The 21,176-nt window shown below is 46.9% G+C and overlaps 1 protein-coding gene across 2 annotated transcripts in view; it reads left to right on the forward strand.

Moving 5' to 3' along the window:
- Positions 1-564: 564 nt before the first annotated feature.
- Positions 565-21,176, forward strand: part of RB195_017050 (uncharacterized protein) — a gene marked incomplete at both ends in the record, with an annotated part of 52,602 nt that continues 31,990 nt past the window's right edge. Inside the window, 111 exons of one of the 2 annotated variants that reach the window (XM_064183869.1) lie at positions 565-604; positions 659-760; positions 2,407-2,475; positions 2,574-2,633; positions 3,515-3,568; positions 3,652-3,681; positions 3,736-3,789; positions 3,844-3,897; positions 3,952-4,005; positions 4,060-4,221; positions 4,276-4,329; positions 4,384-4,437; positions 4,492-4,545; positions 4,600-4,761; positions 4,816-4,869; positions 4,924-4,977; positions 5,032-5,085; positions 5,140-5,193; positions 5,248-5,853; positions 5,908-5,961; positions 6,015-6,176; positions 6,254-6,307; positions 6,362-6,415; positions 6,470-6,631; positions 6,686-6,847; positions 6,902-6,955; positions 7,010-7,063; positions 7,118-7,171; positions 7,226-7,279; positions 7,334-7,387; positions 7,442-7,495; positions 7,550-7,603; positions 7,658-7,711; positions 7,766-7,819; positions 7,911-7,982; positions 8,037-8,198; positions 8,256-8,309; positions 8,475-8,636; positions 8,703-8,864; positions 8,919-9,080; positions 9,135-9,188; positions 9,243-9,296; positions 9,351-9,404; positions 9,459-9,512; positions 9,567-9,620; positions 9,675-9,728; positions 9,783-9,836; positions 9,891-10,052; positions 10,107-10,268; positions 10,323-10,376; positions 10,431-10,484; positions 10,539-10,700; positions 10,755-10,916; positions 10,973-11,020; positions 11,082-11,135; positions 11,190-11,351; positions 11,406-11,459; positions 11,514-11,675; positions 11,731-11,784; positions 11,839-11,892; positions 11,947-12,000; positions 12,055-12,216; positions 12,271-12,324; positions 12,379-12,540; positions 12,595-12,648; positions 12,703-12,864; positions 12,919-12,972; positions 13,027-13,080; positions 13,135-13,188; positions 13,243-13,289; positions 13,364-13,415; positions 13,469-13,624; positions 13,686-13,739; positions 13,794-13,847; positions 13,902-13,955; positions 14,011-14,064; positions 14,119-14,172; positions 14,227-14,283; positions 14,338-14,391; positions 14,446-14,499; positions 14,554-14,607; positions 14,662-14,715; positions 14,879-15,040; positions 15,095-15,256; positions 15,311-15,364; positions 15,419-15,472; positions 15,527-15,580; positions 15,635-15,688; positions 15,743-15,796; positions 15,851-16,012; positions 16,067-16,120; positions 16,175-16,336; positions 16,391-16,441; positions 16,496-16,549; positions 16,604-16,657; positions 16,712-16,765; positions 16,820-16,873; positions 16,928-16,981; positions 17,036-17,087; positions 17,141-17,192; positions 17,267-17,291; positions 17,346-17,399; positions 17,454-17,507; positions 17,562-17,618; positions 17,670-17,723; positions 17,778-17,831; positions 17,886-17,939; positions 17,994-18,155; positions 18,210-18,263; positions 18,318-18,479; positions 18,534-18,764. In XM_064183869.1, the coding sequence (XP_064039750.1) occupies positions 565-604; positions 659-760; positions 2,407-2,475; positions 2,574-2,633; positions 3,515-3,568; positions 3,652-3,681; positions 3,736-3,789; positions 3,844-3,897; positions 3,952-4,005; positions 4,060-4,221; positions 4,276-4,329; positions 4,384-4,437; positions 4,492-4,545; positions 4,600-4,761; positions 4,816-4,869; positions 4,924-4,977; positions 5,032-5,085; positions 5,140-5,193; positions 5,248-5,853; positions 5,908-5,961; positions 6,015-6,176; positions 6,254-6,307; positions 6,362-6,415; positions 6,470-6,631; positions 6,686-6,847; positions 6,902-6,955; positions 7,010-7,063; positions 7,118-7,171; positions 7,226-7,279; positions 7,334-7,387; positions 7,442-7,495; positions 7,550-7,603; positions 7,658-7,711; positions 7,766-7,819; positions 7,911-7,982; positions 8,037-8,198; positions 8,256-8,309; positions 8,475-8,636; positions 8,703-8,864; positions 8,919-9,080; positions 9,135-9,188; positions 9,243-9,296; positions 9,351-9,404; positions 9,459-9,512; positions 9,567-9,620; positions 9,675-9,728; positions 9,783-9,836; positions 9,891-10,052; positions 10,107-10,268; positions 10,323-10,376; positions 10,431-10,484; positions 10,539-10,700; positions 10,755-10,916; positions 10,973-11,020; positions 11,082-11,135; positions 11,190-11,351; positions 11,406-11,459; positions 11,514-11,675; positions 11,731-11,784; positions 11,839-11,892; positions 11,947-12,000; positions 12,055-12,216; positions 12,271-12,324; positions 12,379-12,540; positions 12,595-12,648; positions 12,703-12,864; positions 12,919-12,972; positions 13,027-13,080; positions 13,135-13,188; positions 13,243-13,289; positions 13,364-13,415; positions 13,469-13,624; positions 13,686-13,739; positions 13,794-13,847; positions 13,902-13,955; positions 14,011-14,064; positions 14,119-14,172; positions 14,227-14,283; positions 14,338-14,391; positions 14,446-14,499; positions 14,554-14,607; positions 14,662-14,715; positions 14,879-15,040; positions 15,095-15,256; positions 15,311-15,364; positions 15,419-15,472; positions 15,527-15,580; positions 15,635-15,688; positions 15,743-15,796; positions 15,851-16,012; positions 16,067-16,120; positions 16,175-16,336; positions 16,391-16,441; positions 16,496-16,549; positions 16,604-16,657; positions 16,712-16,765; positions 16,820-16,873; positions 16,928-16,981; positions 17,036-17,087; positions 17,141-17,192; positions 17,267-17,291; positions 17,346-17,399; positions 17,454-17,507; positions 17,562-17,618; positions 17,670-17,723; positions 17,778-17,831; positions 17,886-17,939; positions 17,994-18,155; positions 18,210-18,263; positions 18,318-18,479; positions 18,534-18,764 (9,421 nt within the window). Of the gene's footprint in view, positions 605-658; positions 761-2,406; positions 2,476-2,573; positions 2,634-3,514; positions 3,569-3,627; positions 3,682-3,735; positions 3,790-3,843; positions 4,006-4,059; positions 4,222-4,275; positions 4,330-4,383; positions 4,438-4,491; positions 4,546-4,599; positions 4,762-4,815; positions 4,870-4,923; positions 4,978-5,031; positions 5,086-5,139; positions 5,194-5,247; positions 5,854-5,907; positions 5,962-6,014; positions 6,177-6,253; positions 6,308-6,361; positions 6,632-6,685; positions 6,848-6,901; positions 6,956-7,009; positions 7,064-7,117; positions 7,172-7,225; positions 7,280-7,333; positions 7,388-7,441; positions 7,496-7,549; positions 7,604-7,657; positions 7,712-7,765; positions 7,820-7,883; positions 7,983-8,036; positions 8,199-8,255; positions 8,310-8,474; positions 8,637-8,702; positions 8,865-8,918; positions 9,081-9,134; positions 9,189-9,242; positions 9,297-9,350; positions 9,405-9,458; positions 9,513-9,566; positions 9,621-9,674; positions 9,729-9,782; positions 9,837-9,890; positions 10,053-10,106; positions 10,269-10,322; positions 10,377-10,430; positions 10,485-10,538; positions 10,701-10,754; positions 10,917-10,972; positions 11,021-11,081; positions 11,136-11,189; positions 11,352-11,405; positions 11,460-11,513; positions 11,676-11,730; positions 11,785-11,838; positions 11,893-11,946; positions 12,001-12,054; positions 12,217-12,270; positions 12,325-12,378; positions 12,541-12,594; positions 12,649-12,702; positions 12,865-12,918; positions 12,973-13,026; positions 13,081-13,134; positions 13,189-13,242; positions 13,290-13,363; positions 13,416-13,468; positions 13,625-13,685; positions 13,740-13,793; positions 13,848-13,901; positions 13,956-14,010; positions 14,065-14,118; positions 14,173-14,226; positions 14,284-14,337; positions 14,392-14,445; positions 14,500-14,553; positions 14,608-14,661; positions 14,716-14,878; positions 15,041-15,094; positions 15,257-15,310; positions 15,365-15,418; positions 15,473-15,526; positions 15,581-15,634; positions 15,689-15,742; positions 16,013-16,066; positions 16,121-16,174; positions 16,337-16,390; positions 16,442-16,495; positions 16,550-16,603; positions 16,658-16,711; positions 16,766-16,819; positions 16,874-16,927; positions 16,982-17,035; positions 17,088-17,140; positions 17,193-17,266; positions 17,292-17,345; positions 17,400-17,453; positions 17,508-17,561; positions 17,619-17,669; positions 17,724-17,777; positions 17,832-17,885; positions 17,940-17,993; positions 18,156-18,209; positions 18,264-18,317; positions 18,480-18,533; positions 18,765-21,176 lie in introns of those variants that run through there. The other variant, XM_064183870.1, reaches the window with a different exon arrangement.

Consider the following 21,176-nt stretch of genomic DNA (forward strand, 5'->3'; position numbering starts at 1 on the left):
TTAAAGTCAGCATATAACGAAGTGTTGGGAACTCTCCGGGAAAAGATAGGATTATGAACGCAGATTATGAGGACGAACGGGTTCACGTCAAATCTTCTTTAATCGTCCTGAATTTTTCTATGACCCGCCTCATAACGCCACTTTTGTAAATGCGTCGGTTTCCTAAGCAGCATACCAATGGTTTTACAGTTAAATAGGCTGTTGAGGATTTGATTAACATCCGCTCGCAGGTGCAGCGCATGTACAACGTCATTCACTGTTTTATGGAAAAAGAAATCAGATCTGGAGTCGCGATTACATTCAATACTTTTAAATTCATGTTTGAGCAGAACGGCCTTCTTGTTAGAGCTATTGTTATAGTATGACTGTGACTTTCCGTCCCGATATTCTTAAGAGAAGTATTCTTCGCAGTGACATTCAAAGGAAAACTTGCAAGTTTGTTTTGAAAGAAAACTGGAATATTTATGTAGATCGACTAATATACACGACGCTGAAATCTAAGCGTGAGAATGGGTGTTCACAACCACATAAAAACACTTGCTGAGCGAACACTGTCGCGATGCCATGAAGTTAATATCAATTTTTCTTCTGTGCTTTGCAGCGGGTAAATGTTCAAGCTATTTTTTCAGTTTTTGCATCACGAAGCCTACAATTTCAGCAGATGCCCAGCTGAGTTTGGGAGTACATGATCTGGGGATGCCTGCTGCGGGAGCACAACAGCGACAGTCCGTTCGTTGGTCGCTTGGTAGAGTCATCCCAGGTGAGAAACGGGAGGCTGGCTAGAATTGAAATAAAATGCTTAGGAAGTAGGAGCTTGCTGCCAAAACTCGTTAGATGTGCCGGATATGAGATCTGCGTGGAAAGCATACCGATACGACAAGCCATAATAATGGAAGCTACTTTAGACGATGGCAAAAGCATATCAGTAAGCTCCCTGTAGTCAGTCTCTTGTACAGAGTATAGCAGTTCTAAACGCTTGGTACTCGTACTTATAGTCGGGTCAAAACGACTTGAAGCGCGGTGCATTTGCGTGCGCGCTCGAAAACGGCGCGCTGGAGGCAGCAATGGGAACCGAGGTAGGACCATCGCAAACTGCAGCGAAGGGTGGTGCCAGCAAAGGTCCCAGTACGCTCTTAACCGCTAAGCCCCACCGCACCGCCTCGAGAGAATACGCGTACGGAATTCCACCGTACCTCATGTCGTTTTGACTCTACTATGTGTCATCCTGCATTACACAAATTACTTGGCTACTGCACACTTATATGAAGATGTCTTAGCTAAACTTCCTCGAAATAAGATCAAATAAAAAGTATTTATGCAGCGTGATTCCATATGAAGTAAACAGTTTTGCTAGCAGTGCTATGTTCAAGAACAACTCTCAAGGACTTATAGATTGTAGTGATTACCTGAAAAACAGAGTCATTGCAGAATGTATTGCATGCCTAGGACGGTTAGTGTATTCTGAAGCTCTTAGTCACTTTTTTAGCAGGTGCAGATTAGCTAAAGATGGGGTGTAGGGCAGTAATAGGAGGTTCCATTGCAGTCGAATGTACCAAAATTGTCTGAAGGAGATCATTCATTGTATATGTCAAATACGACTTAAACCTCATCGTTGCTGAATTGAAATTGAACGCATTGATGCATCTCAAAGAAAGTGAATGAGCCTTTAGTTTTTATCTTTATACCTGGTCGTCTGTTTAGAAAGCTACCGTCATTTAGTGAATAAAGAACAAAGTCACTTACGCGTCTCTCGCCACACGCGACAAGTTCTAGAAAGAAGCGAGGGTAGCAGTTACGCTAGTCAGCGAATTTTGTGATGTTTATAAAGAGACTCAAAGTAGTCGTTCATGGACAATATAATGAATGGAGCGGGTATAGTGTAGCGGTTAGAGATTCCGCTTCCTGCACGAAGGAACAGTGTTCGAATCCACCCTATGGCTCATAAAGCCTTCCATCCCTTCGGAGTCGATAAATTGGTGCTAGACTTGTCTGTGGTGACAAAAACACTGACTGATAAGCCCCCGCAAGTCAATGCATAGGCCACTCACACGTTCTTAAACCTCAAACGATTCTGAATTGAACGGTGCATCCCAAGCGGATTGATTAACGCCAGATCTTTTTATCCTTCACATGATGAATGATTGAGATGGAAAAATGTGGTTTGTTCAGATATAAAATGTTATCGAATAATTTCACAAAAGCTTGGAAATGTTTCAAAAAACTACATTTCACGTTTTCTCAAAATCTTCGGAATTCCTAGGAACGTTATAAAACTAAATCCTTACGGATTCATAAGTATTGAATCTTTGATATTTGCATAGTGTAGTGGAAAATGAACCACAACAAAATGCAGCAATATAATAAGAAGTAGTACTGAACTCGAATGGAAATCAATAATCCTTTAAGGTGGGCCAACTTCTTCCCAACATCTTCATGATGCAGGATTGCCCTTACCCATTGAAGGAGGCATTTACGGTAAGAATTAAAATTACGAAGGTTAATTTGGAGGAAAAATTAAGAACTGAATGCGCTATGCATAGTTGAATTGTACGTTAGAGTGAGCCATTTTCCAGATTCTTCGCCTATGACCAAAGATGAATTCATAGTCAGCGGTTCACAAGGAAGGAACCTTGGTATGATTACAAACTTTGATGGAATTGCAAAAATTAAATGTAAATTACAAGTACAGATAGCAGAATGCTATGGAAGCATGACAGTTGGCTACAGAATATGAGGTGATACTATAATACTACATACGTCGCATCTACTCCAAATCCATGCACTGTTGTACACCTATACCTAGAAATACACGATGATTATTCATTTTCAACACTTTCACCAATATTTTAAATACTAACCAACATGCGATAGGGAAACACAAGATAAGAGGTACAAAAGCCGTGAGTCACAAAAGTAACGTACTCGGAAACTTGCAAGAAAATTTAGAGTTTGGGGTACCGATTGCTACGTGCTACGTGGGAACGCTCCACCCTTGGGCATGTACAACGTCCTAGAGGAAGCGGTCGGAAATCAAGGAGGTCTCGTCGCCCTCTCTCTCCTCCTCCGGCTATTCAAGTAAAACCAATGAAATGGCTGTTGAGAGGCACAAAGAGTGCATATGGGAGTTCGTCGTATCGTACGAACAAATGCCGTCCCTAAATCGTTTTTAAAGATGATTAAAGAGAATTGAGCATCTAATCTCATAATCTACATCTCGAACTCTATCTTTTCCATCCGATTTCCACACTGCACGTCCACAATTTCATGATAAGCGGTCTTAAAGTGACGTATTGGGAAAAATGCAGTGTTGTGGCTCTGCTGTGAAGCTCGTTCGTCATTAGAATGAACACTACAAGACAAGAAAGAAAAGAAAATGATAATATTACTCCACGTCATCAAATCCCGACAAGCCAGAGATCAAAAAAATTCTCTTTATTCGATCTAGTCGTGAATGACAGGAAAGAGGAAAGATACAAACATAAACAATTACCTGAATTACAAAACTAATTTTAAGGACATGTGACGCCCCCATTCCCAGGTCAGCCCAATGTTGGGGGACAAGGAACAGGTAAGAGAAGGGTTATCTCATTCATTCCCAGACACATGAAATAAACACTCAATTCTAAGTACATGTGACGCCCCCATTCCCAGGTCAGCCCAATGTTGGGGGACAAGGAACAGGTAAGGGTTATCACATTCCTTCCCAGAGACATGAAATAAACACTCAATTCTAAGTACATGTGACGCCCCCGTACCCAGGTCAGCCCAATGTTGGGGGACAAGGAACAGGTAAGGGTTATCACATTCCTTCTCAGACACATGAAATAAACACTCAATTTTAAGTACATGTGACGCCGCCATCAAACTGTCAACCTAGTGTTAGGGGAGAAGATAGTGGTAAGGAGCATCTCACTCCTCAACAGTCAGCTGAAATAAACCCAATGTTTTTAGGGCATGTGAGGCCGCCATCCCCTGGTCAGCCCAGTGATGGGAGACAAGTTAGTGGTATGTAGTATCTCACTCCTCAACAGTCAGCTGAAATGAACACTCAATTTTAAGGACATGTGATGCCGCCATCCCCTGGTCAGCCCGATGTTAATGGACACGCTAGCGGTAAGGAGTATCCCACTCCTCAACAGTCACCTGAAATAAACCCAATGTTTTTAGGACATGTGATGCCTCCATCCTCTGGTCAGCCCAGTGTTGGGGGACACGCTAGTGGTAAGTAGTATCTCACTCCTCAACAGTCACCAGAAATAAGCACTCAATTTTAAGGACATGTGATGCCGCCATTCCCTGGTCAGCCCGATGTTAATGGACACGCTAGCGGTAAGGAGTATCCCACTCCTCAACAGTCAGCTGAAATAAACACTCAATTTTAAGGACATGTGATGCCGCCATTCCCTGGTCAGCCCGATGCTAGGGGACACGCTAGTGGTAAGGAGCATCTCACTCCTCAACAGTCAGCTGAAATAAACACTCAATTTTAAGGACATGTGATGCCGCCATTCCCTGGTCAGCCCGATGCTAGAGGACACGCTAGTGGTAAGTAGTATCTCACTCCTCAACAGTCAGCTGAAATGAACCCAAAGTTTTTAGGACATGTGAGGCCGCCATCCCCTGGTCAGCCCGATGTTAATGGACACGCTAGCGGTAAGGAGTATCCCACTCCTCAACAGTCAGCTGAAATAAACCCAATGTTTTTAGGACATGTGAGGCCGCCATCCCCTGGTCAGCCCGATGTTAATGGACACGCTAGCGGTAAGGAGTATCCCACTCCTCAACAGTCAGCTGAAATAAACACTCAATTTTAAGGACATGTGATGCCGCCATTCCCTGGTCAGCCCGATGCTAGGGGACACGCTAGTGGTAAGGAGCATCTCACTCCTCAACAGTCAGCTGAAATGAACACTCAATTTTAAGGACATGTGATGCCGCCATTCCCTGGTCAGCCCGATGCTAGGGGACACGCTAGTGGTAAGTAGTATCTCACTCCTCAACAGTCACCAGAAATAAGCACTCAATTTTAAGGACATGTGACGCCGCCATCCTCTGGTCAGCCCAGTGTTGGGGAACAAGTTAGTGGTAAGGAGCATCTCACTCCTCAACAGTCAGCTGAAATGAACACTCAATTTTAAGGACATGTGATGCCGCCATTCCCTGGTCAGCCCGATGCTAGGGGACACGCTAGTGGTAAGTAGTATCTCACTCCTCAACAGTCACCAGAAATAAGCACTCAATTTTAAGGACATGTGACGCCGCCATCCTCTGGTCAGCCCGATGTTAATGGACACGCTAGCGGTAAGGAGTATCCCACTCCTCACAGTCCAACCCCTCAACAGTCAGCTGAAATGAACCCAAAGTTTTTAGGACATGTGAGGCCGCCATCCCTGGTCAGCCCGATGTTAATGGACACGCTAGCGGTAAGGTATCCCACTCCTCAACAGTCAGCTGAAATGAACCCAAAGTTTTTAGGACATGTGAGGCCGCCATCCCCTGGTCAGCCCGATGTTAATGGACACGCTAGCGGTAAGGAGTATCCCACTCCTCAACAGTCAGCTGAAATGAACCCAAAGTTTTTAGGACATGTGAGGCCGCCATCCCCTGGTCAGCCCGATGTTAATGGACACGCTAGCGGTAAGGAGTATCCCACTCCTCAACAGTCAGCTGAAATGAACCCAAAGTTTTTAGGACATGTGAGGCCGCCATCCCCTGGTCAGCCCGATGTTAATGGACACGCTAGCGGTAAGGAGTATCCCACTCCTCAACAGTCAGCTGAAATGAACCCAAAGTTTTTAGGACATGTGAGGCCGCCATCCTCTGGTCAGCCCAGTGATGGGAGACAAGTTAGTGGTAAGTAGTATCTCACTCCTCAACAGTCACCAGAAATAAGCACTCAATTTTAAGGACATGTGACGCCGCCATCCTCTGGTCAGCCCGATGTTAATGGACACGCTAGCGGTAAGGAGTATCCCACTCCTCAACAGTCACCAGAAATAAACCCCATGTTTAAGGAAATGTGACGCCGCCATCCCCTGGTCAGCCCGATGTTAATGGACACGCTAGCGGTAAGGAGTATCCCACTCCTCAACAGTCAGCTGAAATGAACCCAAAGTTTTTAGGACATGTGAGGCCGCCATCCCCTGGTCAGCCCGATGTTAATGGACACGCTAGCGGTAAGGAGTATCCCACTCCTACAGTGCTGAAGTGTCCACTCCTCAACAGTCAGCTGAAATGAACCCAAAGTTTTTAGGACATGTGAGGCCGCCATCCTCTGGTCAGCCCAGTGATGGGAGACAAGTTAGTGGTAAGTAGTATCTCACTCCTCAACAGTCAGCTGAAATGAACCCAATGTTTTTAGGACATGTGAGGCCGCCATCCCCTGGTCAGCCCGATGTTAATGGACACGCTAGCGGTAAGGAGTATCCCACTCCTCAACAGTCAGCTGAAATGAACCCAAAGTTTTTAGGACATGTGAGGCCGCCATCCCCTGGTCAGCCCGATGTTAATGGACACGCTAGCGGTAAGGAGTATCCCACTCCTCAACAGTCAGCTGAAATGAACCCAAAGTTTTTAGGACATGTGATGCCGCCATCCTCTGGTCAGCCCAGTGTTGGGGGACAAGTTAGTGGTGAGGAGCATCTCACTCCTCAACAGTCAGCTGAAATAAACACTCAATTTTAAGGACATGTGATGCCGCCATTCCCTGGTCAGCCCGATGCTAGGGGACACGCTAGCGGTAAGGAGTATCCCACTCCTCAACAGTCAGCTGAAATGAACCCAATGTTTTTAGGACATGTGATGCCGCCATCCTCTGATCAGCCCAGTGATGGGAGACAAGTTAGTGGTAAGGAGCATCTCTCTCCTCAACAGTCAGCTGAAATAAACCCAATGTTTTTAGGACATGTGATGCCGCCATCCTCTGATCAGCCCATTGATGGGAGACAAGTTAGTGGTAAGTAGTATCTCACTCCTCAACAGTCACCTGAAATAAACCCAATGTTTTTAGGACATGTGATGCCTCCATCCTCTGGTCAGCCCAGTGTTGGGGGACAAGTTAGTGGTAAGGAGCATCGCACTCCTCAACAGTCAGCTGAAATGAACACTCAATTTTAAGGACATGTGATGCCGCCATCCCCTGGTCAGCCCGATGTTAATGGACACGCTAGCGGTAAGGAGTATCCCACTCCTCAACAGTCAGCTGAAATAAACACTCAATTTTAAGGACATGTGATGCCGCCATTCCCTGGTCAGCCCGATGCTAGGGGACACGCTAGTGGTAAGTAGTATCTCACTCCTCAACAGTCAGCTGAAATGAACCCAAAGTTTTTAGGACATGTGAGGCCGCCATCCTCTGGTCAGCCCAGTGTTGGGGGACACGCTAGTGGTAAGTAGTATCTCACTCCTCAACAGTCACCAGAAATAAGCACTCAATTTTAAGGACATGTGACGCCGCCATCCTCTGGTCAGCCCGATGTTAATGGACACGCTAGCGGTAAGGAGTATCCCACTCCTCAACAGTCAGCTGAAATAAACACTCAATTTTAAGGACATGTGATGCCGCCATTCCCTGGTCAGCCCGATGCTAGGGGACACGCTAGTGGTAAGTAGTATCTCACTCCTCAACAGTCAGCTGAAATGAACCCAAAGTTTTTAGGACATGTGATGCCGCCATCCTCTGGTCAGCCCAGTGATGGGAGACAAGTTAGTGGTAAGTAGTATCTCACTCCTCAACAGTCACCAGAAATAAGCACTCAATTTTAAGGACATGTGACGCCGCCATCCTCTGGTCAGCCCGATGTCAATGGACACGCTAGCGGTAAGGAGCATCTCACTCCTCAACAGTCAGCTGAAATGAACCCAAAGTTTTTAGGACATGTGAGGCCGCCATCCTGTTAATAACGCTATAGAACCCCAACAGTCACTGAATGTAACATTAGCCGCCATCCCTGGTCAGCCCGATGTGAATGGACACGCTAGCGGTAAGGAGTATCCAACTCCTCAACAGTCAGCTGAAATAAACCCAATGTTTTTAGGACATGTGAGGCCGCCATCCCCTGGTCAGCCCGATGTTAATGGACACGCTAGCGGTAAGGAGTATCCCACTCCTCAACAGTCAGCTGAAATGAACCCAAAGTTTTTAGGACATGTGAGGCCGCCATCCCCTGGTCAGCCCAGTGATGGGAGACAAGTTAGTGGTAAGTAGTCCTACTCTCACCCTCAACAGTCAGCTGAAATGAACCCAAAGTTTTTAGGACATGTGAGGCCGCCATCCTCTGGTCAGCCCAGTGATGGGAGACAAGTTAGTGGTAAGTAGTATCTCACTCCTCAACAGTCAGCTGAAATGAACCTCAATTTTTTAGGACATGTGAGGCCGCCATCCTCTGGTCAGCCCGAGTGTTAGGGAGACACGTTAGTGGTAAGGAGTATCTCACTCCTCAACAGTCAGCTGAAATGAAACCCAATGTTTTTAGGACATGTGAGGCCGCCATCCCCTGGTCAGCCCGATGTTAATGGACACGCTAGCGGTAAGGAGTATCTCACTCCTCAACAGTCAGCTGAAATGAACCCAATGTTTTTAGGACATGTGATGCCGCCATCCCCTGGTCAGCCCGATGTTAATGGACACGCTAGCGGTAAGGAGTATTTCACTCCTCAACAGTCAGCTGAAATAAACCCAATGTTTTAAGGAAAGTTTTTAGGACATGTGATGCCGCCATCCTCTGGTCAGCCCAGTGTTGGGGGACAAGTTAGTGGTAAGGAGCATCTCACTCCTCAACAGTCAGCTGAAATGAACCCAAAGTTTTTAGGACATGTGAGGCCGCCATCCTCTGGTCAGCCCAGTGTTGGGGGACACGCTAGTGGTAAGTAGTATCTCACTCCTCAACAGTCACCAGAAATAAGCACTCAATTTTAAGGACATGTGACGCCGCCATCCTCTGGTCAGCCCGATGTTAATGGACACGCTAGCGGTAAGGAGTATCCCACTCCTCAACAGTCAGCTGAAATGAACCCAAAGTTTTTAGGACATGTGATGCCGCCATCCTCTGGTCAGCCCAGTGTTGGGGGACACGCTAGTGGTAAGTAGTATCTCACTCCTCAACAGTCAGCTGAAATGAACACTCAATTTTAAGGACATGTGATGCCGCCATCCTCTGGTCAGCCCAGTGTTGGGGGACAAGTTAGTGGTGAGGAGCATCTCACTCCTCAACAGTCAGCTGAAATAAACACTCAATTTTAAGGACATGTGATGCCGCCATTCCCTGGTCAGCCCGATGCTAGGGGACACGCTAGCGGTAAGGAGTATCCCACTCCTCAACAGTCAGCTGAAATGAACACTCAATTTTAAGGACATGTGATGCCGCCATTCCCTGGTCAGCCCGATGCTAGGGGACACGCTAGTGGTAAGTAGTATCTCACTCCTCAACAGTCAGCTGAAATGAACCCAAAGTTTTTAGGACATGTGAGGCCGCCATCCTCTGGTCAGCCCAGTGTTGGGGGACACGCTAGTGGTAAGTAGTATCTCACTCCTCAACAGTCAGCTGAAATGAACACTCAATTTTAAGGACATGTGATGCCGCCATCCTCTGGTCAGCCCAGTGTTGGGGGACACGCTAGTGGTAAGTAGTATCTCACTCCTCAACAGTCACCAGAAATAAGCACTCAATTTTAAGGACATGTGACGCCGCCATCCTCTGGTCAGCCCGATGTTAATGGACACGCTAGCGGTAAGTAGTATCTCACTCCTCAACAGTCAGCTGAAATGAACCCAAAGTTTTTAGGACATGTGAGGCCGCCATCCTCTGGTCAGCCCAGTGATGGGAGACAAGTTAGTGGTAAGTAGTATCTCACTCCTCAACAGTCAGCTGAAATGAACCCAATGTTTTTAGGACATGTGAGGCCGCCATCCCCTGGTCAGCCCGATGTCAATGGACACGCTAGCGGTAAGGAGCATCTCACTCCTCAACAGTCAGCTGAAATGAACCCAAAGTTTTTAGGACATGTGAGGCCGCCATCCCCTGGTCAGCCCGATGTTAATGGACACGCTAGCGGTAAGGAGTATCCCACTCCTCAACAGTCAGCTGAAATGAACCCAAAGTTTTTAGGACATGTGATGCCGCCATCCTCTGGTCAGCCCAGTGTTGGGGGACAAGTTAGTGGTAAGGAGCATCTCACTCCTCAACAGTCAGCTGAAATGAACCCAAAGTTTTTAGGACATGTGAGGCCGCCATCCTCTGGTCAACCCAGTGTTGGGGGACACGCTAGTGGTAAGTAGTATCTCACTCCTCAACAGTCACCAGAAATAAGCACTCAATTTTAAGGACATGTGACGCCGCCATCCTCTGGTCAGCCCGATGTTAATGGACACGCTAGCGGTAAGTAGTATCTCACTCCTCAACAGTCAGCTGAAATGAACCCAAAGTTTTTAGGACATGTGATGCCTCCATCCTCTGGTCAGCCCAGGGTTGGGGGACACGCTAGTGGTAAGTAGTATCTCACTCCTCAACAGTCACCAGAAATAAGCACTCAATTTTAAGGACATGTGACGCCGCCATCCTCTGGTCAGCCCGATGTTAATGGACACGCTAGCGGTAAGGAGTATCCCACTCCTCAACAGTCAGCTGAAATGAACCCAAAGTATTTAGGACATGTGAGGCCGCCATCCCCTGGTCAGCCCAGTGATGGGAGACAAGTTAGTGGTAAGTAGTATCTCACTCCTCAACAGTCAGCTGAAATGAACACTCAATTTTAAGGACATGTGATGCCGCCATCCCCTGGTCAGCCCGATGTTAATGGACACGCTAGCGGTAAGGAGTATCCCACTCCTCAACAGTCACCTGAAATAAACCCAATGTTTTTAGGACATGTGATGCCGCCATCCTCTGATCAGCCCAGTGATGGGAGACAAGTTAGTGGTAAGGAGCATCTCTCTCCTCAACAGTCAGCTGAAATAAACACACAATGTTTTTAGGACATGTGATGCCGCCATCCTCTGATCAGCCCAGTTGTTGGGGGACAAGTTAGTGGTAAGTAGTATCTCACTCCTCAACAGTCACCTGAAATAAACCCAATGTTTTTAGGACATGTGATGCCTCCATCCTCTGGTCAGCCCAGTGTTGGGGGACAAGTTAGTGGTAAGGAGCATCGCACTCCTCAACAGTCAGCTGAAATGAACACTCAATTTTAAGGACATGTGATGCCGCCATCCCCTGGTCTGCCCGATGTTAATGGACACGCTAGCGGTAAGGAGTATCCCACTCCTCAACAGTCAGCTGAAATGAACCCAAAGTTTTTAGGACATGTGAGGCCGCCATCCCCTGGTCAGCCCAGTGATGGGGGACAAGTTAGTGGTAAGTAGTATCTCACTCCTCAACAGTCAGCTGAAATAAACACTCAATTTTAAGGACATGTGACGCCGCCATCCTCTGATCAGCCCAGTGTTGGGGGACAAGTTAGTGGTAAGTAGTATCTCACTCCTCAACAGTCAGCTGAAATGAACACTCAATTTTAAGGACATGTGACGCCGCCATCCTCTGGTCAGCCCGATGTTAATGGACACGCTAGCGGTAAGGAGTATCCCACTCCTCAACAGTCAGCTGAAATAAACCCAAAGTTTTTAGGACATGTGAGGCCGCCATCCCCTGGTCAGCCCTGTGTTGGGGGACACGCTAGTGGTAAGTAGTATCTCACTCCTCAACAGTCAGCTGAAATGAACACTTCAATTTTAAGGACATGTGATGCCGCCATCCTCTGGTCAGCCCGATGTTGGGGGACACGCTAGTGGTAAGGAGTATCTCACTCCTCAACAGTCAGCTGAAATGAACACTCAATTTTAAGGACATGTGATGCCGCCATCCTCTGGTCAGCCCAGTGTTGGGGGACAAGTTAGTGGTAAGGAGCATCTCACTCCTCAACAGTCAGCTGAAATAAACACTCAATTTTAAGGACATGTGATGCCGCCATCCTCTGGTCAGCCCGATGTTAATGGACACGCTAGTGGTAAGTAGTATCTCACTCCTCAACAGTCAGCTGAAATGAACACTCAATTTTAAGGACATGTGATGCCGCCATCCTCTGATCAGCCCAGTGATGGGAGACAAGTTAGTGGTAAGGAGCATCTCTCTCCTCAACAGTCAGCTGAAATAAACCCAATGTTTTTAGGACATGTGATGCCGCCATCCTCTGATCAGCCCATTGATGGGAGACAAGTTAGTGGTAAGTAGTATCTCACTCCTCAACAGTCACCTGAAATAAACCCAATGTTTTTAGGACATGTGATGCCTCCATCCTCTGGTCAGCCCAGTGTTGGGGGACAAGTTAGTGGTAAGGAGCATCGCACTCCTCAACAGTCAGCTGAAATGAACACTCAATTTTAAGGACATGTGATGCCGCCATCCCCTGGTCTGCCCGATGTTAATGGACACGCTAGCGGTAAGGAGTATCCCACTCCTCAACAGTCAGCTGAAATGAACCCAAAGTTTTTAGGACATGTGAGGCCGCCATCCCCTGGTCAGCCCAGTGATGGGAGACAAGTTAGTGGTAAGTAGTATCTCACTCCTCAACAGTCAGCTGAAATGAACACTCAATTTTAAGGACATGTGATGCCGCCATCCTCTGGTCAGCCCAGTGATGGGAGACAAGTTAGTGGTAAGTAGTATCTCACTCCTCAACAGTCAGCTGAAATGAACACTCAATTTTAAGGACATGTGACGCCGCCATCCTCTGGTCAGCCCGATGTTAATGGACACGCTAGCGGTAAGGAGTATCCCACTCCTCAACAGTCAGCTGAAATAAACCCAATGTTTTTAGGACATGTGAGGCCGCCATCCTCTGGTCAGCCCAGTGTTGGGGGACACGCTAGTGGTAAGTAGTATCTCACTCCTCAACAGTCAGCTGAAATGAACACTCAATTTTAAGGACATGTGATGCCGCCATCCTCTGGTCAGCCCGATGTTAATGGACACGCTAGTGGTAAGGAGCATCGCACTCCTCAACAGTCAGCTGAAATGAACACTCAATTTTAAGGACATGTGATGCCGCCATCCTCTGGTCAGCCCAGTGTTGGGGGACAAGTTAGTGGTAAGGAGCATCTCACTCCTCAACAGTCAGCTGAAATAAACACTCAATTTTAAGGACATGTGATGCCGCCATCCTCTGGTCAGCCCGATGTTAATGGACACGCTAGTGGTAAGTAGTATCTCACTCCTCAACAGTCAGCTGAAATGAACACTCAATTTTAAGGACATGTGATGCCGCCATCCTCTGGTCAGCCCAGTGTTGGGGGACAAGTTAGTGGTAAGGAGCATCTCACCACGGCTGAAGTCACCCTCAACAGTCAGCTGAAATGAACCCAAAATTTTAGGACATGGTGATGCCGCCATCCCCTGGTCAGCCATGTTGGGGACACGCTAGTGGTAAGAGTATCCCACTCCTCAACAGTCAGCTGAAATGAACACTCAATTTTTAGGACATGTGATGCCGCCATCCTCTGGTCAGCCCAGTGTTGGGGGACAAGTTAGTGGTAAGGAGTATCTCACTCCTCAACAGTCAGCTGAAATGAACACTCAATTTTTAGGACATGTGATGCCGCCATCCCCTGGTCAGCCCAGATGTTGGGGGACACGTTAGTGGTAAGTAGTATCTCACTCCTCAACAGTCAGCTGAAATGAACCCTCTGTTTTTAGGACATGTGATGCCGCCATCCTCTGGTCAGCCCAGTGTTGGGGGACAAGTTAGTGGTAAGGAGCATCTCACTCCTCAACAGTCAGCTGAAATAAACACTCAATTTTAAGGACATGTGATGCCGCCATCCTCTGGTCAGCCCAGTGATGGGGGAGAAGATAATGGTAAGTAGTATCCCACTCCTCAACAGTCAGCTGAAATGAACCCAAAGTTTTTAGGACATGTGAGGCCGCCATCCTCTGATCAGCCCAGTGATGGGGGAGAAGATAGCGGTAAGGAGTATCCCACTCCTCAACAGCCACCTGAAATAAACCCTCAAATTTTAAGGACATGTGATGCCGCCATTCCCTGGTCAGCCCGATGTTAGGGGACACGCTACTGGTAAGTAGTATCTCACTCCTCAACAGTCAGCTGAAATAAACACTCAATTTTAAGGACATGTGATGCCGCCATTCCCTGGTCAGCCCGATGTTAGGGGACACGCTACTGGTAAGTAGTATCTCACTCCTCAACAGTCAGCTGAAATAAACACTCAATTTTAAGGACATGTGATGCCGCCATTCCCTGGTCAGCCCAGTGATGGTAATGGACACGCTAGTGGTAAGGAGTATCTCACTCCTCAACAGTCAGCTGAAATAAACACTAAATTTTAAGGACATGTGATGCCGCCATCCCCTGGTCAGCCCAGTGTTAGGGGACACGCTAGTGGTAAGTAGTATCTCACTCCTCAACAGTCAGCTGAAATGAACCCAAAGTTTTTAGGACATGTGATGCCGCCATCCTCTGGTCAGCCCATTGTTGGGGGACACGCTAGTGGTAAGGAGTATCTCACTCCTCAACAGTCAGCTGAAATGAACACTCAATTTTAAGGACATGTGATGCCGCCATTCCCTGGTCAGCCCGATGTTAGGGGACACGCTAGTGGTAAGTAGTATCTCACTCCTCAACAGTCAGCTGAAATGAACCCAAAGTTTTTAGGACATGTGAGGCCGCCATCCTCTGATCAGCCCAGTGTTGGGGGACAAGTTAGTGGTAAGGAGCATCTCACTCCTCAACAGTCAGCTGAAATGAACACTCAATTTTAAGGACATGTGATGCCGCCATCCTCTGGTCAGCCCCGGTGTTGGGGGACACGCTAGCGGTAAGGAGTATCCCACTCCTCAACAGTCACCTGAAATAAACCCAATGTTTTTAGGACATGTGATGCCGCCATCCTCTGGTCAGCCCAGTGTTGGGGGAGAAGACAGTGGTAAGGAGTATCCCACTCCTCAACAGTCACCTGAAATAAACCCAAAGTATTTAGGACATGTGACGCCGCCATCCTCTGGTCAGCCCGATGTTAGGGGACACGCTAGTGGTAAGTAGTATTTCACTCCTCAACAGTCACCTGAAATGAACCCAAAGTTTTTAGGACATGTGAGGCCGCCATCCTCTGATCAGCCCAGTGTTGGGGGACAAGTTAGTGGTAAGGAGCATCGCACTCCTCAACAGTCAGCTGAAATAAACCTAAAGTTTTTAGGACATGTGACGCCGCCATCCTCTGATCAGCCCAGTGTTGGGGGACACGCTAGTGGTAAGGAGTATCTCACTCCTCAACAGTCAGCTGAAATAAACACTCAATTTTAAGGACATGTGATGCCGCCATCCTCTGGTCAGCCCAGTGATGGGGGAGAAGATAATGGTAAGTAGTATCCCACTCCTCAACAGTCAGCTGAAATGAACCCAAAGTTTTTAGGACATGTGATGCCACCATCCTCTGGTCAGCCCAGTGATGGGGGACACGCTAGCGGTAAGGAGTATCCCACTCCTCAACAGTCACCAGAAATAAACACTTAATTTTAAGGACATGTGACGCCGCCATCCCCTGGTCAGCCCGATGTTAATGGACACGCTAGCGGTAAGTAGTATCCCACTCCTCAACAGTCAGCTGAAATGAACCCAAAGTTTTTAGGACATGTGAGGCCGCCATCCTCTGGTCAGCCCAGTGATGGGGGAGAAGATAGCGGTAAGGAGTATCCCACTCCTCAACAGTCAGCTGAAATAAACACTCAATTTTAAGGACATGTGATGCCGCCATCCTCTGGTCAGCCCAGTGATGGGGGAGAAGATAGAGGTAAGGAGTATCCCACTCCTCAACAGTCACCTGAAATAAACCCAAAGTATTTAGGACATGTGACGCCGCCATCCTCTGGTCAGCCCAGTGTTGGGGGACACGCTAGTGGTAAGGAGTATCTCACTCCTCAACAGTCAGCTGAAATAAACCCAATGTTTTTAGGACATGTGATGCCGCCATTCCCTGGTCAGCCCGATGTTAGGGGACACGCTAGTGGTAAGTAGTATCTCACTCCTCAACAGTCAGCTGAAATAAACACTCAATTTTAAGGACATGTGATGCCGCCATCCCCTGGTCAGCCCGATGTTAGGGGACACGCTAGCGGTAAGTAGTATCCCACTCCTCAACAGTCACCAGAAATAAACACTTAATTTTAAGGACATGTGACGCCGCCATCCTCTGGTCACCCCGATGATAATGGACACGCTAGCGGTAAGGAGTATCTCACTCCTCAACAGTCACCTGAAATAAACCCAATGTTTTTAGGACATGTGAGGCCGCCATCCTCTGGTCAGCCCGATGATAATGGACACGCTAGCGGTAAGGAGTATCCCACTCCTCAACAGTCACCAGAAATAAACACTTAATTTTAAGGACATGTGACGCCGCCATCCCCTGGTCAGCCATGTTGGGGGACAGTTAGCGGTAAGGAGTATTTCACTCCTCAACAGTCAGCTGAAATAAACCCAATGTTTTAAGGAAATGTGATGCCGCCATTCCCTGGTCAGCCCGATGTTAGGGGACACGCTAGTGGTAAGTAGTATTTCACTCCTCAACAGTCACCTGAAATAAACACTGAATTTTAAGGACATGTGATGCCGCCATCCTCTGGTCAGCCCAGTGTTGGGGGAGAAGATAGTGGTAAGGAGTATCTCACTCCTCAACAGTCACCTGAAATAAACCCCATGTTTTAAGGAAATGTGATGCCGCCATTCCCTGGTCAGCCCGATGTTAGGGGACACGCTAGTGGTAAGTAGTATTTCACTCCTCAACAGTCAGCTGAAATGAACCCAAAGTTTTTAGGACATGTGAGGCCGCCATCCTCTGATCAGCCCAGTGTTGGGGGAGAAGATAGTGGTAAGGAGCATCTCACTCCTCAACAGTCAGCTGAAATAAACACTCAATTTTAAGGACATGTGATGCCGCCATTCCCTGGTCAGCCCGATGTTAGGGGACACGCTAGTGGTAAGTAGTATTTCACTCCTCAACAGTCACCTGAAATAAACCCAATGTTTTTAGGACATGTGAGGCCGCCATCCTCTGGTCAGCCCAGTGTTGGGGGAAGACAGTGGTAAGGAGCATCCCACTCCTCAACAGTCACCTGAAATAAACACTAATTTTAAGGACATGTGATGCCGCCATCCCCTGGTCAGCCAGTGTTGTGGGGACAGTAGTGGTAAGGGATTTCACTCCTCAACAGTCACCTGAAATAAACCTGTTTTAAGGATGTGATGCCGCCATTCCTGTCAGCCCGATGTTAGGGGACACGCTAGTGGTAAGTAGTATTTCACTCCTCAACAGTCACCTGAAATAAACCCAATGTTTTTAGGACATGTGAGGCCGCCATCCTCTGATCAGCCCAGTGTTGGGGGAGAAGATAGTGGTAAGGAGCATCCCGCTCCTCAACAGTCACCAGAAATAAACACTTAATTTTAAGGACATGTGACGCCGCCATCCTCTGGTCAGCCCGATGATAATGGAGACGCTAGCGGTAAGTAGTATTTCGCTCCTCAACAGTCACCAGAAATAAACCCAATGTTTTTAGGACATGTGATGCCGCCATTCCCTGGTCAGCCCGTGTTGGGGAAGATAGTGCAGGTAAGTAGTATCTCGCTCCTCAACAGTCACCTGAAATAAAACCCAATGTTTTTAGGACATGTGATGCCGCCATTCCCTGGTCAGCCCGATGTTAGGGGACACGCTAGTGGTAAGTAGTATTTCACTCCTCAACAGTCACCTGAAATAAACCCAATGTTTTTAGGACATGTGATGCCGCCATTCCCTGGTCAGCCCGATGTTAGGGGACACGCTAGTGGTAAGTAGTATTTCACTCCTCAACAGTCACCTGAAATAAACCCAATGTTTTTAGGACATGTGATGCCGCCATCCTCTGGTCAGCCCAGTGTTGGGGGAGAAGATAGTGGTAAGGAGTATCTCACTCCTCAACAGTCACCTGAAATAAACCCCATGTTTTAAGGAAATGTGACGCCTCCATCCTCTGGTCAGCCCAGTGTTGGGGGACACGCTAGCGGTAAGGAGTATCCCACTCCTCAACAGTCACCTGAAATAAACCCAATGTTTTTAGGACATGTGATGCCGCCATTCCCTGGTCAGCCCGATGTTAGGGGACACGCTAGTGGTAAGTAGTATCCCACTCCTCAACAGTCAGTTGAAATGAACCCAAAGTTTTTAGGACATGTGAAGCCGCCATCCTCTGATCAGCCCAGTGTTGGGGGAGAAGATAGTGGTAAGGAGCATCTCAATCCTCAACAGTCACCAGAAATAAACACTTAATTTTAAGGACATGTGACGCCGCCATCCTCTGGTCAGCCCGATGTTAACGGACACGCTAGCGGTAAGGAGTATCCCACTCCTCAACAGTCAGTTGAAATGAACCCAAAGTTTTTAGGACATGTGAGGCCGCCATCCTCTGGTCAACCCAGTGTTGTGGGACACGCTAGTGGTAAGTAGTATCCCACTCCTCAACAGTCAGCTCAGATAAACACTCAATTTTAAGGACATGTGATGCCGCCATCCCCTGGTCAGCCCAGTGTTGGGGGACAAGGAACAGGCAAGGGTTATCTCATTCATTCCTACATACACGAAATAAACACAAAATTTAGAGGATATGTGACAGCGCCATCCCCTGGTCAGCTCAGTGTTGGGGAACAAGTTAGTGTTAAGGGGTGTTTCACTCCTCAACTGTCCCCTGAAATAGACACCAAATTCTATGGACATGAGAAGTCTAGTTAGTGTTTTTTGAAGAACCCAAAACACTCGATTCTTGATGAACACCTGTGATCTATGACGTGGCCGTAGTAGAACTCTCTCGAATCTTCTCGACACTAGGTATATATAGCAAGGTACCGTTCCTGCACATTAGGTACAACGTGATTTTCACAAGGGCAGCTTCAAGCTATCATTTTGTTTGAATGGAGTCGTAGGAGTTCAGCGGCAACTATAGTCCGCGACGCGGACAGCGCATTTGGTGCGCAACGGGTGGCCGTAGAGAGACTTCCATCAAGAATGTACACCACTGGTTTGTCGAGTGCAAGCTGGTATTCGTAAAGAATGCTCTGCGATACAAGGGAAATGTTGTACAACGCAAGACACATGACCACCACTATCATTCATACGACTTAGCTCCAGAAACTCGAGGAGTTCTTTTGAGAAAAGCGGCCTAGATGAGCTTAGGTACATCTCCTTCATGATATCATGAGATCCCATATCGCTAGTTGCAGCTATCAAAAAATCGAAGGAGTAGCTGGGACGCAGTACCATATCCCCTTTTTCTACCGACATAGAGTGAGGTCAAAACAACATACGCACTCTTACGCGGCTTCCGTCGAAGCGATTTGGTGGAACGTAGAGAAACTCTCGCTGGCACCGTCCATGGCTGCAGTTTGCGACGGTTCCGTACTCGGTTCCAACTGCTGCCTCCACTTCGCCGTTTCGAGCGCGTACGCAAATGCACCGCAACTACACTCGTGATTCGCGTCGTTTTGACCCGACTATAGCCTCCTCTGACTATCATTCCGCCCCTCATGATTTTCTTGGCTAAGAAACTTTCACTACTTTCGATGACATTCGTTGAGCCGTCGCCGACTTTTTCGACTCCCGACCTCCCCATTTCTGGTAGAGGGGATCGCTGAACTGCGATTAGGTGAACCACTGCAGTGACTAGCAGTGGCGATTATATTGACCAATTTCTATTGTACGCTGAATAAAAAAAATGGAGAAAAAAAATTACAAAAATTACATGACTTTCTTCAACTCAGTGTGTATACATAAAAATATTTGAAACAGTTCAATAAATATGGAACAGAACAAAGTGATAAAAAGCTGGTAGGATGAAGGAATGAAAAAAGGAGCTAGGGAATTAAATTTTTACTATTTATTCTTCTTTTTGTAACTGTTTTTTTTTTCTTAACGTTTCTACTGTCTGAAGACCATCTACTGTGGAGCGTGGCTTCGTTGAGGCAACTCAACGTCGGCAACGTCGACGACTCCTCTAGCATATTGGGGGACGGTGAAGGGGTCCACGTAGAATTTGTTGCGAATCTCTGCGAGACATTACTTATCCGGAAGATACCTCTAGGAAGATACAAACATACCTTAACGAAGCTGCGCTCCACTCGTCTGTGGAGACACTTTCGACCGTCCTGAATGCTCTTCTGGCCATGAAAAGTTTCCAAGGAAATATGAAAAGAAGAATTGTGAGTATTTTCAAAATTACTGAATCAATTAGAAACAAGGTACTTAATAAGAAATGATATAAAATCCATATCCGATAATCGATAATCCATATCCCCATTACTCTTGGAAGCTGAAATGTTTTTTGTTTTCAACGAAAATTTCCATATACGCATTTCCTGCTTCCGATTCCGTTACAAATTTGAGATCACCCTACGTCAAAATTTTTCTCCTTAGTACTTTCATGAGAAATTCCCAGTGGATATGTCTGTTTCTCCAAAGCAATTAAGTAGTTTGTTTATATTTCTAGTTATATCTTAGCCGATAATGCAGCGTATGATCAACGGTGGGTAGGGAAAGTTAGCTATATAGGTAGCAACAGAGGTAAATCTAAGCACGATACTCTTCATCGTCAATTCTTCATACGACGCATGATAAGAGACATGCAGAGAAATCTATGAGAACCTCTCTACCAGCATTGTCCAGGATGTGCAGATCATGCCTCAGCAGAGCAATTAGCGATGATGCGTATCCCAAAGAGATTCACCTTCGTTATTACCTAAGTAGCTGACTTATATAATTCAAGAGCTGCTAAATCGTTTCGGAGAATCAGACATCCACTGGAATTTTTTGGTGTGAGGTGATCTCGATTTTATAGCCGTGAACAGTGCAAATAAAAAAAAAAGGAAGAAGAAAAGACTTATCTTTTTAGAAAATCATATGCCACCCTCTTGTAAAAAATAATAAATTGCAAAGAATTATCACTTCTCTCCAGGCAAACAAAGAGAATAGAAGGAAATTCTCATTCTAGTCTCTGAACTGTGATCTGGCACCTTCGTATCTACATTCGCTTTTTAGGTACTGCTCAAATCTGCGGGGAGAACCTTTGAGGGGTGTTAAAGGCAGCATGCCACGAATCTGATATGATGAGGGAATCCGCAAGAAAAAAATAGATGTGAGGTTGTAG

This window comes from Necator americanus, chromosome II (genome assembly GCF_031761385.1).
Source record: "Necator americanus strain Aroian chromosome II, whole genome shotgun sequence".
Classification (NCBI taxonomy): Eukaryota; Metazoa; Nematoda; class Chromadorea; order Rhabditida; family Ancylostomatidae; genus Necator; species Necator americanus.